General features: G+C 37.0%; 2 protein-coding genes across 7 annotated transcripts in view; one reads left to right on the forward strand and one right to left on the reverse strand.

Annotated features, from left to right (window-relative positions):
• Positions 1–15,944, forward strand: part of PPAT (phosphoribosyl pyrophosphate amidotransferase) — a 74,682-nt gene that overhangs the window by 38,562 nt on the left and 20,176 nt on the right. The gene's annotated exons all lie outside the window — the stretch shown is intronic.
• The window catches only part of PAICS (phosphoribosylaminoimidazole carboxylase and phosphoribosylaminoimidazolesuccinocarboxamide synthase), a 49,665-nt gene that overhangs the window by 30,612 nt on the left and 3,109 nt on the right, over positions 1–15,944 (reverse strand). Inside the window, exons 2-4 of one of the 3 annotated variants that reach the window (XM_063610444.1) lie at positions 9,446–9,880; positions 4,074–4,157; positions 520–585 (exon numbers count right to left, since the gene is read on the reverse strand). In XM_063610444.1, coding sequence (XP_063466514.1) covers positions 520–585; positions 4,074–4,157; positions 9,446–9,880 — 585 coding nt within the window. The remainder of the gene's footprint in view (positions 1–519; positions 586–4,073; positions 4,158–9,445; positions 9,881–15,944) is intronic. The other 2 variants (XM_063610445.1, XM_055294628.2) reach the window with 2 other exon arrangements.

Below are 15,944 nucleotides of genomic sequence, written 5' to 3' on the forward strand. Positions count from 1 at the left end.
TTCTTTCTTCTACATGCTATGTTGCATTATATTATCTTTTCTGAGGTCTGTGATGGGTCATTTTGGAATTACAGCTGGCATTATTAGGTTGGCTTCTGAGTTTGACTTTCAGACTTATTAAAATGTTATATTGATTATTGACTACCTTTGAAGAACCGTGGATTTTTTTCTTTTTACATCTGATAACAATAATTGCAACAATCACTGTAAAGTACAATATAAAGGACCATGATAACCAAATAGTTACCTAACTCCGGGCAAGTTTTCATTTACTTTCAGTGTTACTCTCACTCTTTTTTCTTTCTTCTTCTTTTAAAACATAAAATCTAGCTCCTGAAGTTACTTTCACTCAATGAGCTATGAAAGAAATTATTTCTCAGCATTCTCTGCTCTAATACAGTTCATAAACAATATATTTAGTCTAATTTATCAAGGACAGGAATAAATATCTCTGTTATCAGGAAAAAGCAACAAGTTTTTTCACTGTGTGGAAGAACTTGGCATTTCTCTGGCTCTTACCATCTTCATGTGCTTTTCTCTTGAAGCTCAAAGTTCCTTGGCTTTTGTTGTGACCTTCAAATAATTCTTAAATAAAAACACAGGAAAAGAATCATTATATGACATCATTTGAAACACATTAGTTTTCAAGCATTCAAGTATACTAAAATAAGAAAACTTAAGCAGGTGGACAAATAAAGAATGAGTTAAGAATTAGGAATATTTTGGTACAAGGTTTAGAAAAAAGTTGAAACTCTTGGCTTAAATTAGGTACCTATTTTTAATGATTTTTAAGGGTCATTTGAGCATACGATAGTGTTAGGATTTCATTTTTAAAGAGTTTTTCTCTTGCTAAATGAAAATGCAAAGAGGAATGTCTAGAATTTTTTTTGTTAATGTCAATTCCAAAGTTACCATATTTCCATTCGGCAGTTCTGAGAGTTGGTTTTCTTAGGATGCAGTCAACTTCTTCATAAAATCTCATTTTTCTTGGACAGTTGCCATTTTTTCTTTGTAAAATGCTATATTCATATTTTAAATTTTTATATTTCATATGACATTGTTTCCAGTCTCTGTCTATCCCAAACTGCATTAATCTTCTGGCAATTTCCTTAAATATTTTCTTGTTTCTTGTGGCCCCTTCAAGCATTCGTTTAATTTTTTCATCAGACCATATTTGTATCAGTGCTCTGACCTCACTGTCACACCAGTGTTTTCCAGCCTCTGTGCACTCACTGTGATAATCTGTAAATGACTTTTAGCATCTTCTAAAGGATTACCTACAAATCAACATGATTTATAATTATTCAAACATAGATAAATCTTGTATTTGATTATCATTCACTTAAAGCAACTGTGATGGCATAAAGCACCAATAATACAATAATAACTTCAGTATGAGTCAAAAGAAATTTTGTGTCCATATTCAAACAGTATATTCTGAAAATTATAAGACAGACTGTTCTCCATTATTAGTGAGAATAATTTAGCTGCTTTTCTTCATAGGTGGTCTTCACTGGATATTTATGAATATGGAAAGTCCCAATGTTTACTTAATTTCTTTTAGAGAGAAGTGGACATAGACATTTTCCTTCTTTCTCTACTGTATTCTCTACCAACTCAGGTATAAGGAAGCATTTTAGGTAATACACAATAGAGATCTTCTCTATTAGACTTCATATATCAAAATGACATTTAAAATTTACCAATTTAGACCCTGCAGTGGACCCAGTGTTATTTTGGGGTGATGATGTGCAGCAGGGGGTGACGGGGAAGGCGTACTCCACAATGCTTTCCAACAGTGAGTTCCTCTCATCTTAAATTCTCCTAGGTTTTAATTCTGAATAATTTTTCAGCCTTATGAATTTTTTTTTTTTTTTTTTAAGAGACAGGGTCTCACTATGTTCCCGAGGCTGGCGTGGACCTCCTGAGCTCAAGTGATCCTCCTGCCTCAGCCTCCTGAGTAGCTGGCACTACAGGTGCCTACCACCATGCCTAGTGCCTCATGGAAATTTGAAAATGTGTTTAAATCACTCTTGTTGGATATAATTTTTAAAAGATGGTGATAGAAATGTAAAATGATGAAGTCATGGTGGAAAACAGGTAGTTCCTCAGAAACTTTCAGCATATGCCATATGACCAAGCAATTCCACTCCTATATATAAACCCAGAAGAATTGAAAACATGTTCACATAAAAACATGTACCTGCTGTGGAAAAACAGTACGGCAGGTCCTAAAAAAATTAAATTACCATATGATCAGCAATTTCACTTCTGGGTATATACCCAAAAGAACTGAAAGCAGGGACTCAAGCAGATGTTTATACATCCACATTCATAGCAGAGTTATTGATAGTAGCCAAAAGGCAGAAACAACCCAGATGACCATCGATGGATGAATAAACAAAATGGTGTATCCATACAATGGAATATTAAAATGAAGGAAATTCTGATAAATGCTACAACATGGAGGAGCCTACAGATATTATAAGTGAAATAAGCCAGGCACAAATGGACGAATATTGTATAATTCCACTTATATGAGGTACCTAGAATAGTCAAATTCACAAAGATGGAAAGGAGAATAGTGGTCACCACAGGCTAAGGAGAGTTGGGATGGAGGAGTTATTGTTTAACGGCTACAGAAGTTTCAGTTTGGAATGATGAAAAAGCTCTGGAGATGGAGAGTGGTGATGTTTGCACAACAATGTGAATGTACTTATGGGTATAATGGTAAATTTTATGTATATTTTACCAAAGTGGGAAAAAAATTGTAGCAGAATGTTCATAGCAACAGTATTCATAGGAGCCAGAAAATGGCAATGACCCAAATATCTGTCAAATGATGAATGGGAAAACACAATATGGTAAATCCATAAATTGGAATATTATTCAGCCATAAAAAGGAATGAAATACTGATATATGCTACAACGTGGATGAACCATGAAACAAAAGAAGCCAGACACAAAAATGTATATTGGAGGGTACCACTTATGTCCAGAATAGGAAAATCCATAGAAACAGAAAGTTGGTTAGTGGTTGCCGGGGGTTACGGAGGTGTGGTCAAGCAGTTAAACTACTAATGGATATGGGGTTTCTTTCTTTTTTCTTTTTTTTTTTTTTTTTTGAGACAGAGTCTTGCTCAGTCGCCCAGGCTGGAGTGCAGTGGCGTGACCACAGCTCACTGCAACCTCCGCCTCCTGGGTTCAAGTGATTCTCCTGCCTCAGCCTCCCAAGTAGCTGAGACCACAGGTGCGTGCCACCACGCCCAGCTAATTTTTGTATTTTTAGTAGAGATGGGGTTTCACCATGTTGGCCAGGATGGTCTTGAGGTATTGACTTCGTGTTCTGCCTGCCTTGGCCTCCCAAAGTGTTGTAATTACAGGCGTGAGCCACTGTGCCTGGCGGATATGGGGTTTCTTTGTGGAGTGATCAAAATGTTCTAAAATGGGATACTGGTGATTATTGTATAACTGTGGATATACTAAAAACCACAGTTACATGCTTTAATTGGGTGAATTTGATTGTATGTAAATTACATCTCAAAAAAGAAAAGTTGCTGAGGTTTGAGAATAGAAAAGTAAAGACAAGTCAAGTGTAGAGGTTAATGCAGTGATGTCTGTGGGAAGTTATAAAGGAACTAAGGAAACATGAACTGCATTGTACCGAGCTTCCAAATCTTCCTCTAAGCCAGAGTTTTTATGATGTGATTGATTAAGTCATTGGCTACAAGATGGAACTCAACCTTCAGCCCCACTCTCTTCCCTGGAGGTCACACTGGCACAAAGCTCCAACCCTCATCACATGTCTGTCTTTTTTGGTGACTACCCCCTATCCTGAAGCTATCTGGGAACCCACCTAGAGTAGCCTCATTAACATAACAAAGATGCCTCTGTCTCTGGAAGTTCCACAGATTGTTGATGCTTTGTGCCAGGAACAGGAGACCAAAACTAGATATATTCTTTATTATGCCACAGCTTCTTAAAAGTTTATTAAAATATTACCAACAGTACAAATTAGAAAAATCATGCCTTCATAATAAACAAGTTGCCTGTATTCAAGATTAGTAGCATACCTATGTCTGAGCTTTCTTTTTTCACATTTATAAGTCTTGGGTTTTCTGAAGTTTTAGTAATCAGGTCTTCTCTATCTGGATGTACTATTGGATTAAAATGAAAAGTTCTCAGTATTGTGTCTCATATGTCTAAAGTGCATTAATTTATGTAATAATTTTACTGCTAAGATTATACAAATTATAATGCATGTAAAATATACAAAAGTGTTTAAATGTTCTAGGTTTAAGGAAAATTACTTCCAATTTCTTTCTTTTGGAAGAGATAAATGAATTAGAAGAAAACATAATTCTTAGCGTACCCTTTGAGATGGTAACAGTAGATTCCTTAATGCCCCCTGCTGGCCATCTCATTGTGAATTTTTTGAATTTTGGAATACGTTTTGCTACAACCAAAAGAAAAACGGGCATTTCTAGGGTTATTCTTAGATGAACATTGAGGTAGTTCACTTGTGATTTTTTAGGCTGAAGATCAGCGTGACCTCCTCTAATAGGATATATTTTACTACCATGGAACTTCTATGCTTATTTAAGTGTGCTTGACTCCACCACCTGACCTAAAATAGGTTTAACTGTGACTGTCCTGTAGAGAAAGCAGTGGCTTGCGGTAATACATAGATAAGAAGGCATTCCAGCTCATATAAATGGCAGCTGATATTGGAGTGGAATTAAGTCAGTGTTGTTTCTCCTACTTGGGAGACAGGTAGGTGATAAGATTGTCAAACACAAATTTTCTCTTTTGGCAGAGTCCTTTCTCCTTCAATAACTTCTTGATTCCTTTTATCCTCTCTCGCTTATGCTTCAGACCAGGGAGAAAAATAAAATATATTTTAGATCCAAAGATCTAGTTTATTCAATTTTCATGGGCCACTTCTTTTTACTTAACATAATAGGAATAGCCTGAGCAGTCTATGATTCTTCTTCGTGATTAATTTCCTTCATATTCCATTAGTCATTAAATTTTTAAGTGATAATCTATCGGCATTAGTGAATTTTTCTTCCCTGAATGGAATCAAATTGAAACTTCTGTGTGAATCAGTCCTCTGCTGGTCTGAGCATGATAACCTAGCTGTGGTTTCCAGTGCTGGCTATGCTTGAGAATCGTCTAAAAATACGGGTGCCTGAACTGACTCCAACCTACTAGATCAAAATCTTCAGAAGTTCCAAATTGGGAACTGATCTAGATACTCAGAATCCAAGGGGTCTGCAGCTCTAGCTGGATTTTCATTTGAAGTAAAGAAAAGCTTATGGCTTATAGCATACATTTAAGATAGGAAAGAGAATACTTTTGGGGGACCGGTTTTTTGGCTAGATATCAAAGTTAACAATATGGGGCTATTATTAATAATAGCAACTCCAATTTCAAAAATTCACCGGTGAAATATAAAAAATAAAAATGAAGTGACCTCTGTTTTTACATGTAAATACCCATCACTTTGTTGTTGTTTTAAAGAAAGAATATTTCATGTGAATTTTTTTCCCTGAAGATAAATAATCCATATTTTTATACCTCAATACTACATTCTATTACATTCTTCCTAAGAGCGGAGTGGCAATTTGTGAATCAATAGGTATATATTGCAGGTGTACCTAAAATCCTTGCCTGTTTAAGTTTTTTTCTTACGTATTTAGCTGCTGAGATCCTTGTGGGTTTATATCTTTGCTTTGTATTTTCATGTGACAATTTAAAATAATATAATTTCTAGGATGACTATGCATTTGTCCTGTTTCACATTTTCTAAATATATTCCAAATATTTCATATTTGGCATGCAAACATGCCAAACAAACAAAAAAAACCTTGTACTTTTGACTTAATCTTTTCCTTCTACATGTAAAAAATTATCTTGAGGTTGTACTTAAGTAAGTTTTCCGGAGGACTAACAAGCTAAAATCTTCTGAATACTAAAGCTCTTAACTTTTTAGATGGAAATCTTTTTTCCTTATTAAAGAATGCAGTAATCTGATTTTCTTATTTTTTAAAATTTTATTTTTTATTTTTAGAGATGGGTTCTTACTGTGTTGCCCAGGCTGGATTCAAACTCCTGGGCTTAAGTGATGCTTCAATCTTAGCATCCCAAGAAGCTGGGATTATAGGCATGTGCCACTGCACCTGGCATAATTTGATTTTTAACTCTGCATGACAAAGGCCATTGCTGTGATGCCTATGGAAACCTAAGAATCTGTCCTATCTGATAAACCAGAGAAATAAGTTTGCCAGGAGTATAGGAAATTTGATTAACTAGTTTGTTAAATTAACATTGAGCTTTACACTTTGTAAAGTTATATGAAGCTTTGGACTGAAAAACTAGGTACAAGGTCTTTTTAACAGATAGGCTTCAGCTTGGGGGCTTGGTGATCTTCTCCTCCCCAGTTTTGATTTGTGTAGAAGAGGCAAACTATCAGGTAGCAAGCACAAAATCTCACCTCCAAACCCTTAGTGCCCTATACCAGAGGGTAATGATTCTCAAACGTGCTTGCATCATTATCACCTGGAAGACTTGTTAAAACAGATTGCTAGGCCCCAACACCAGAGTTTCTGATTCTGGATGGGGCCCAAGAATTTGCATTTTGAGTAAGTTCTCAGTTAATGCTGATGCTGCTACACTTGGAGAAAAACAGCGATGGGGAACATTGCTTCCATTAATTATTTCCACCTTCCATTTATGTATTTTGAGTTATGATCTAACAGTACTTCATATAATGTTATAACATAATTTCTTAGGTATGGTAGCATCTATTAATATATAGATATAAAATCTAAAACCCATTATGAGGGCACCACTCTCATGACCTCATCTAAAGCTAGTTATCATTCAAAGGCCCTGTCTCCAAATACATCACATTGGGGGTTAAGGCTTCAACATATGAATATTGGTGGGAGGAACACAGTTCAGGCCATAGCAGTGTCTTATAATAGCATTTTATGTATATGCTTTGTCACACACACACACACACACACACACACACACCAGAATATTCTTTTACGTGTGTCAAGACCTTGTTTTATATCTGTATCTCCTAGGTCTTCTGACTTAATACTCACTGAATCATCTTCAGCTACATCTCCAGCAATGACTGTATGAACATAAGGGGATATATACTGGCTTTTTAAATTTACTTCAGGATCATGTTTTATTTATTTAGATTATTTATTTGTTTTTGAGGCACAGTCTCTCTCTGTTGCCCAGGCTGTAGTTCAGTGGTACGATTTCGGCTTACTGCAACCTCTGCCTCCCAGGTTCCAAGGATTCTCATTCCTCAGCCTCCCGAGTAGCTGGGATTACAGGCATGTGCCACCAAGCTTAGCTAATTTTTTGTGTATTTTTTAGTAGAGATGGGGTTTCGCCGTGTTGGCCAGGCTGGTCTCAAACTCCTGCCTGAAGTGATCCACCCACCTTGGCTTTCCAAAGTGCTGGGATTAGAGGCATGAGCCACAACGCCTGGCCCAGAATTGTGTTTTAAACTCTAATGTAGTATTTTCCTTTTTAAAGGGACTCTAATATTAAATATGATTAGTTAGACTCCCTACCCTTAAGCATCTTTTTGTCACTATAGATATTGGGTATGTATCTGAGTCTCTAACTAAGTCTTCTGACATAACTAATGGCATCATCTTTAGCTGCATCTCCAGCAATGACTGTAGGAAGATATCATGCCACTGCTGTTGGGCTGCTTTATCTGTAGTCATCTAACTGGGGGAGATGTATGGTTCTCTAGCATACCAGTTTCTTTCTTGTCCACCAGCGAAATATTTTGAGATTTCTCACTGGCATTTCCAGTCTTAACTGTCTGTGGTTCCCCTCTCTTCCCTAGACACAGACTCTCTTAGAATTGGGACTCATCATTTAAGCCAGATAATAAAATCTGGAGACACTGTGGTTAGTAGAGGTCTTTAAGACCATCTTGTCCACACCCCCCAATTTTGGAGTTAGGTCTAGAGCAGCGGTCTCCAACTTTTTGGCACCAGGGACTGGTTTCATGGAAGACAATTTTTCCGTGGACCAAGGGGTGAGGGGGCCATGGTTTTAGGAGGATTCAAGTGCATTACATTTATTGTGCACTTTATTTCTATTATTATTATGTTGTAATATATAATGAAATAAACAACTCACCATAATCTAGAATCAGTGGGAGCCCTGAGCTTGTTTTCCTGCAGCTAGATGGTCCCATCTGGGAGTGATGGGAGACAATGACAGATCATCAGACATTAGATTCTCATAAGGAGCACACAACCTAGATCCCTTGCCTGCACAGTTCACAACAGTCTTCGTGCTCCAGTGTTCTAATCTAATGTTGCCATTGATCTGACAGGAGTCGCGGAGGTCAGGTCATAATGTGCATGATGGGGAGTGTCTGTAAATACAGATGAAGCTTGGCTCGCCCACCACTCACCTCCTGCTGTGCAACCCAGTTCGTAACAGGCCACGGACCAGTAAGGGTCCAGGTGTTGGGGACCCCTGGTCTAGAGGAGACACTTGGTTACTTCAAGGTTCCACAGAGCCTTAGAACTTTGATTTCCTGAATCCTGGTCTAGAACTCATTCAGTTTATTTCATGCTATCATGTCTTTCTTTGTGTGTATGTACTATATCTCAATCCTTTGGTTTAAATATACTTTAAAGACATTTATGATGGGTCTCAGAGAAATGTACTACTTCGAAGAAAGTCTCGTGTATTTTATATTTTTCTAAGTTCTTCAATGCCCTTTTTCTATTCTACTCAATTTTACCACAATTAGTATGAAAATTTACTTTAACTTCTGCCATCTGGGGTTGCATATTTGCTTTATTAAAATTGATTTATTTTAAACTTTATTCTGGGAATCCAGTTTTATTTCCTCCTTTTTGTATAACTGTACTGTTTCTATTCTGGGGAAGATCAAATGTATACTAAATCTGTTTCATAATAAATTCAACTAGCTTGTCAAATAGCATGTAATGAAACCTATTTAACTTACATATATAATATTCCTCTTATGGTACTGAACATTCTCAATACAGGTTGAGCATCCCTAATATGAAATCTGAAATGCTACAAAATCTGAAACTTTTTAAGCACCAACATGATGCTACATGTGGAAAATCACACACTTGACCTCATGTGATGGGTATAGTCAAAACTTTGTTTCATGCACAAAATTATTAAGAATATTGCATAAAATTAGCTTTAAGCTGTATGTATGAAACACACATGAATTTCATGTTTGGACTTGGCTCCCTTTTCTAAGATACCTCACTATGTATATGCAAGTACTCTAAAATCTGAAATAATATCTAAATCTAAAACACTTCTGATCCCAGGCATTTTGGAAAAGGGATCCTTGAACCCATATGATGTAACATGATGTTAAGATGATTTTTCTTCACCTTCCTACCTGTCTGGTCCTCTCCCATTTTTACGTTGGCACATTCTGTGACATGTTCTCCATCTTGGGATTCCTGGTCTCGTGATTTTTCTGTTTTATTGGGTCCCAGAATAGCATCCAACTCAGTAAAAAATTTCATACTCTTAGTCATGCCTAGATCTTGAGCTGTTCTTACGATCTTGTATTCATGTTTTAGGTTTTTGTACTTTGTTCTGCACTGTTTCCAGTCTCTGTCTATTCCAAATTTCTGAAGCTTGGCCGCAATTTGTTGAAATATCCTCTTATTTCTCACTGTTCCCTCTAGTTGTCGTTGTATGCTTTTATCAGACCAGATGTCTATTAGAGCCCTGACTTCTGGCACAGTCCAGTGCTTTCCTCCTTCATTTGCTACAGTTGGGATAAAAGTTGTATTATTAGAGGGTTCCAGTACTGACGTAGAGATACCTGCATTAGGTAGAGAGGTAAAAGATATATGCATTATACACATCAGACAAGGTAAATAATTGGATGCAACATTATTAAAAAAAGCAGTTTCCTCCATAGGAGATGGAGTAACAAATCATAGCTTAGCTTTTCTCTTAAACAGTGGGGAAACAAAATACAGAACCTAAATCTGTCCATTATTATGCCGGTTACTGGCTTTAATAAAGTTGTGTTTTTTTAGTCACATTTTGATCATCTTTCCTGTATACCATTTTTTTTCTTTTCCATACCACTCCTTTAGTATGTAGGGTGTATATCAGTGTATAGTGGAAGTTCAATATATAAATGTGTAGCTTTACTATAGAAAACAGTAATTACAGTAAGAAAACAGCTCATTGTAGATAATTTGTTTTGAAATAGGATAGGTACAAACAATTTAACTCCTTTCTTTTTTCTTTATCTTACGATTTCCTTTAGCTATATATCAGTCTACTGGGAAGCATTTAAAAACCGCCACTCTGGTACCTGCCTCATCCCTCACCCCCAGATTGTAAATCTAATGTGTAGTCAGGGTTGAGAACTGAGGCTACTCATGAGCTGAGGGCTTGGAAGAGTCACACAGAACAATCAGTGCTTACACCTTGCGAAAATTACAGAAAGACTAAAGCCATTTTAAATGAAGTATTTTCTTTTAATGGTAGGGAAATGTGTCAGAAATTTCATAATGCCTTGTTCCTAGGCAGTGTGTCTCCGCTTAGTTATAAATCCTTTAACATGCCATGGTGCGTATTAGGTCTCTAGAACAGTTTTATACTTCATTTATATTACTGACAGTACTTGACTTTATATTGGTTATTTTGACAACCATATTGTCTTGTGTTTTTCTCAGATTTCATTTTCATAGAAGTAGGTTCATTTTTTGAATTATAAACTTACAAGCACAATAACTTTGGTTTTTGTGTTTTTTTTGAGACAGGGTTTCAAATTGGATGTAATATTATTAAAGAAAGGAATTTTTGGCTGGGCATGGTGGCTCAGGCCTGTAATCCCAGCACTTTGGGGTGCCAAGGCAGGTGGATTGCCTGAGCTCAGGAGTTGGAGACCAGCCTGGGCAACAGGGCAAAACCTGTATCTACAAAAAAATGCAAAAATTAGCCAGGCTTGTTGGCATGTGCCTGTGGTCTCAGGTATTCGGGAGGCTGAGGTGGGAGGATTGCTTGAGTCCGGGAGGTGGAAGTTGCAATGGGCCGAGAATACACTACTGCACTCCAGCCTGGGTGGAAGAGTGAGACCCTGTCTCAAAATAAGATAAAATAAAATAAATTTTTTAAAAAAGAAAGTAATTTTCTTTTTTTTTTTTTTTTTTTTTGAGACGGAGTCTCGCTCTGTCGCCCAGGCTGGAGTGCAGTGGCGCAGAAAGTAATTTTCTTTCACCAAGGCTAGAGTGTAGTGGAGAGATCACCGCTCATTGCAGCCTGAACCTCCCAGGTTGAAGCGAGACTCCAGAGTAGCTGGGACCACAGGCACATGCTACCATGCATGACATTAACATTTTGTTTGCATTAAAAATAATCTTCAGCCAGGCATGGTGGCTCATGCCTGTAATCCCAGCACTTTGGGTGGCTAAGGCAGGCGGATCACGAGGTCAGGAGATCAAGACCATCCTGGCCAATGTGGTGAAACCATGTCTTTACTGAAAATACAAAAATTAGCTGGGTGTGGTGGTGCACACCTGTAATCCCAGCTACTCAGGAGGCTGAGGCAGGAGAATTGCTTGAACCTGGGAGGCGGAATTGCAGTGAGCCAAGATCGCACCACTGCACTCTAGCTTGGTGACAGAGCGAGACTCTGTCTCAAAAAAAAAACCAAAAAAACAAATCTTCAAATTATACTGAAGATTAATCATAATTTATTTTGTTTCTTTCTTTTCGTAGACTCTGTTGCACAGGCTGGAGTGTATGTAGTAGCACAGTCATGGCTCACTGCAGCCTTGAACCCCTGGGCTCAAGTGAGCCTTCCCGCCTCAGCCTCACAAGTAGCTGGGACTACAGGCATGAGCCACTGACTGCACCTGGACTATTTTTAATAATTTTTTTTAGGCATGGAGTCTCGCTATGTTGCCCAGGCTAGTCTCGAACTCCTGGTCTCAAGTGATCCTGCACCTTGGCCTCCCAAAATACTGGGGTTATAGGTGTGAGTCACTGTGCCTGGCCATAATTTAAAATTAAATATTACAATTAATGGTTCAGTAATAATTGAGTTTAGGTTTTGGCCCCTATCATACAAATGATAGTACAATTAATAACTTTTATCAGGTTCATGAGTTTGAAGTCATTGAAAAAAAAACTTTATAGCATTTGTTTGAGATATTTTATGGTGTATTTAATGTCTTTGCTTTGAAATGCTTTTCAGAATTTTTTTTCTTATTTGGGTTACAAATATTTAATGTCTTTGCTTTGAAATGCTTTCTCAGAATTTTTTTTCTTATTTGGGTTACAAATAAGTTTTTCTATTATTTAAGTCAGAAGTAAGGTTTTTGCTTCTAGCTTCAATGAGAAATTAGAAGTGGCCGGGTGCAGTGGCTCACAGCTGTAATCCCAGCAATTTGGGAGGCCGAAGCAGGTGGATCACCAGAGGTCGAGAGTTCTAGATCAGCCTGGCTAACATGGTGAAACCCTGTCTCTACTAAATATACAAAATTAGCTGGGCGTGGTGGTGCACTCCTGTAATCCCAGCTAGTCGGTAGGCTGAGGTAGGAGAATTGCTTGAACCCCAGAGGCAGAGGTTGCAGTGAGCTGGGATCATGACACTGCACTCCAGCCTGGGCAACAGAGTGAGACTCAGTCTCCAAAAAAAAAAAAAAGAAAAGAAAAATAGAAGCAAAGGATTTACACTGAATTTAATTCATTGGGTGATTAAAATTATCCTTGACCTGGTTGTGGCTCTGATGTTTACTTTCAGATGTAAAATTCTGTTTGTCTTAATTCCTTGCCTCAACACTGAGGTGATCATGTTCATTACTATGAGTAAGTTTAGCCATCAGATTTCTTATAATATTTAAAGAGTAAAGTTCGGAAATTAGAGAACCAGTATTTCTAGGAAACTTAAATTTGGTAAAGAAATCATTTGCTTTAGAAATAATTTTTTTCAGTATGGGTTGGCAAAAAGGGAGGAAAACATAAACCAATTCTGAGTGTTTCTTCCAGGAAAAGTTGTCAGTTTTCTCAGATTAGGAACCAGTCTTATCTTTCAGTTTGAAATTAGATCAGTTTCATTCTGTCCCATCCATTATACTATACCTAGTTCCATTGATCTGACATGAGAAACCAGAAGTAAAGGATTTCCTGAGATGTCTTCCTTATCTAGTGAAGCAATTGACATTTTACCTGGAAGTGTAACATAATTCCTTTTAGAAACAACATAACCGATAATTCTAATAGCTTTAGCTAAATGTGGTCATATTCTTGAAAATAGATTTGTGATAGACATTTTGTAATAGAGTTGTATAATATAGTTTAAATATTTGTGTATTTAAAGAGAAATCTAATTTTTTCCACCCCATTGACATGGTCCATTTTGAACTTCTGCTAGAATTGTTTGATAATTTTTTAAGTTTTTAGAAATGGTTGTAGTTAGTTTTCAAGTTAAATTACTTTTTTTTTTTTTTTGAGACAGAGTCTCACTGTCGCCCAGGCTGGAGTGCAGTGGCATGATCTCGGCTCACCGCAACCTCTGCCTCCCAGGTTCCAGCAATTCTCCTGCCTCAGCCTCCTGAGTAGCTGGGACAACAGGCATGCACCACCACTCCCGGCTAATTTTTGTATTTTTAGTAGACACGAGGTTTCACCATGTTGGCCAGGCTGGTCTGGAGCTCCTAACCTCAGGTGATCCTCAGTCTCCCAAAGTGCTGGGATTACAGGTGTGAGCCACTGTGCCCAGCCTTACATTTTTAAAATGTGGTGTTTTATTTATAATTGTATCTTGGGTGCTCTAACAGAGTAGGCTAAATAATACCAGTAATGTAAAAGAGTAGGTCCTGCAATGAGATAGATAATTAGAAAATGCTGTTTTTTTGGCATATATGATCAAATACTTAGAGTTTTTAAGTACCTTATATAATTTATTGATTGTTACATACTAAAGTTTCCAGAAGTTAGTCTACATTGTATTTAAATGGACTAAGGAATATGTCATTTAAAAGAACCATGCCAACCATAAAAATTGAAGTCCTCCTTTGATTTCCTTGTTTTATGGTTTGGATGCTTTTATATAGGCTTTCATAAAATGAGGCATAGGCTACTTTTTAAAGTGATCAAATGAGGAGGATGAAGTACATCTTAGAAAGGAATCCAATTTACATGATTTTTAACTCAATTGACACATGAAGATGAATTATAATTACAATGAAATTGCATACTGGGAGGCGGATACGTATCTTTTGATTGTTCTTTGTAATGTCTCGATTAAAAATTCACTCATCTCATTAATCATTTCATTTCCAAATGTTTTTCCAGTTCTATTTTATTGAGTAACAAAAGTAGCATTGTATTTTACATTAATATATCAACTTTTAGGTGTGATTTTAATGGCATAAACATTCATTTAAAATCATGATTCACCATTATGTTTACAGGCATTCCCATTGAAGAAAAAGAAAAGGTATGCTCTTTATCATCTTAAAAACTCTATTAGGGTTTCTATGTTAAAATAGAAAAACAAATGAAAAATAAATATAAGTACAAAAGCACATCACTGCTTTCAGATGGCACAGTTGTATTTTTATAAACTCTCAAGGTAAAAATTGTCAAAAATTTTAAATCAGGTTTTATAATTGCTTTAGGCTAAAATGTTGTTGAGGAATGTTTTAGATTTGGTTGAAAACAGGGAAAATAAAAATCTGGAGTTAGGTAAGAATTACCTTTAGAGAAACAGGGCCCAGGTTATTTAACACCTGAGCTTGAGTATGAGAGCAGTAAATAAAGGCAGGGTTTCTATTCTATTACCTGGTTTAGAGTCTAGATTTACCTCCATGGAAAAGAGTCTGGACCAAACATACAGATGATAGTGAAACAGAAAAGCTCTCTCTCCAACCTCTTTAGATAATTTTTTCCTAAGTTGCTCATTCAACAGCATGAATCCTAAAACTGTAGGCAGAGGCTCTGGGGATTTTAAACTGAAACTCTTAGATCATTACTTGCGATGCATTTGTATAAAATAAGAGGAGTGAAATAGAGGGGAAATTGACCACTGAAGGAATGTGGTTTGGCAGCCATAGGCCAAAGGAATTCTGAGGCTGAGGATGATCATCAGATTTAGCAGAACATGAAGCCTCTTAGAGTTGGTCAAAAGTGTATTTGAGTCCTTTGCCATGGCTCTGGTCCTGGCGACTTGCTGCCTAACAAGTGGCCTATCCTTACCACTTGCATGAGGTTGATCCCAACAGTGGAAAAGGCGCTTTCATTTTCTTCCCTTTTTCCGTGTATCACACACCAATAAAAATTCTGCTGGTTCCGCCATAGGAAAAACCAGAAAATATTACATAATGAATCAAACCTGGTGCAAGGAGGGCTTCCTAAGCCTTAGGGAGAAAACATTGATTACCTTAAAAATTTTTGGATTCTGCAGATCAAATAAATCATAAGGCAAGAAAATCATGCAAATTTCTAAGACCCCAATTGACACAAATGGTCAGTTTGTAAAATTGTATAGAAAAGTGTTCCACCTTACTGGTAATTAAACAAATGCAAATTAAAAGTTACCAATTTATATATCATTATAGGCCATTGTTTCTTAAATTAGCCTAAGTCGTTAATTATTTATTTAATTTATTTATTTTGAGATAGAGTTTTACTTTTGTCGCTCAGGCTGGAGTACAGTGGCGTGATCTTGGCTCACTGTAACCTCTGCCTCCTGGATTCAAGCGATTCTCCTGTCTCAGCCTCCCGAGTAGCTGGGATTACAGGTGCCCACCACCATGCCCAGCTAATTTTTTGTATTTTTAGTAGAGATGGGGTTTCACCCTGTTGGTCAGGCTGGTCTTGAACTCCTGACCTCAGGTGATCCACCCGCCTCAACTTCCCAAAGT

This window comes from Symphalangus syndactylus, chromosome 10 (genome assembly GCF_028878055.3).
Source record: "Symphalangus syndactylus isolate Jambi chromosome 10, NHGRI_mSymSyn1-v2.1_pri, whole genome shotgun sequence".
In the NCBI taxonomy this organism is placed as follows: domain Eukaryota; kingdom Metazoa; phylum Chordata; class Mammalia; order Primates; family Hylobatidae; genus Symphalangus; species Symphalangus syndactylus.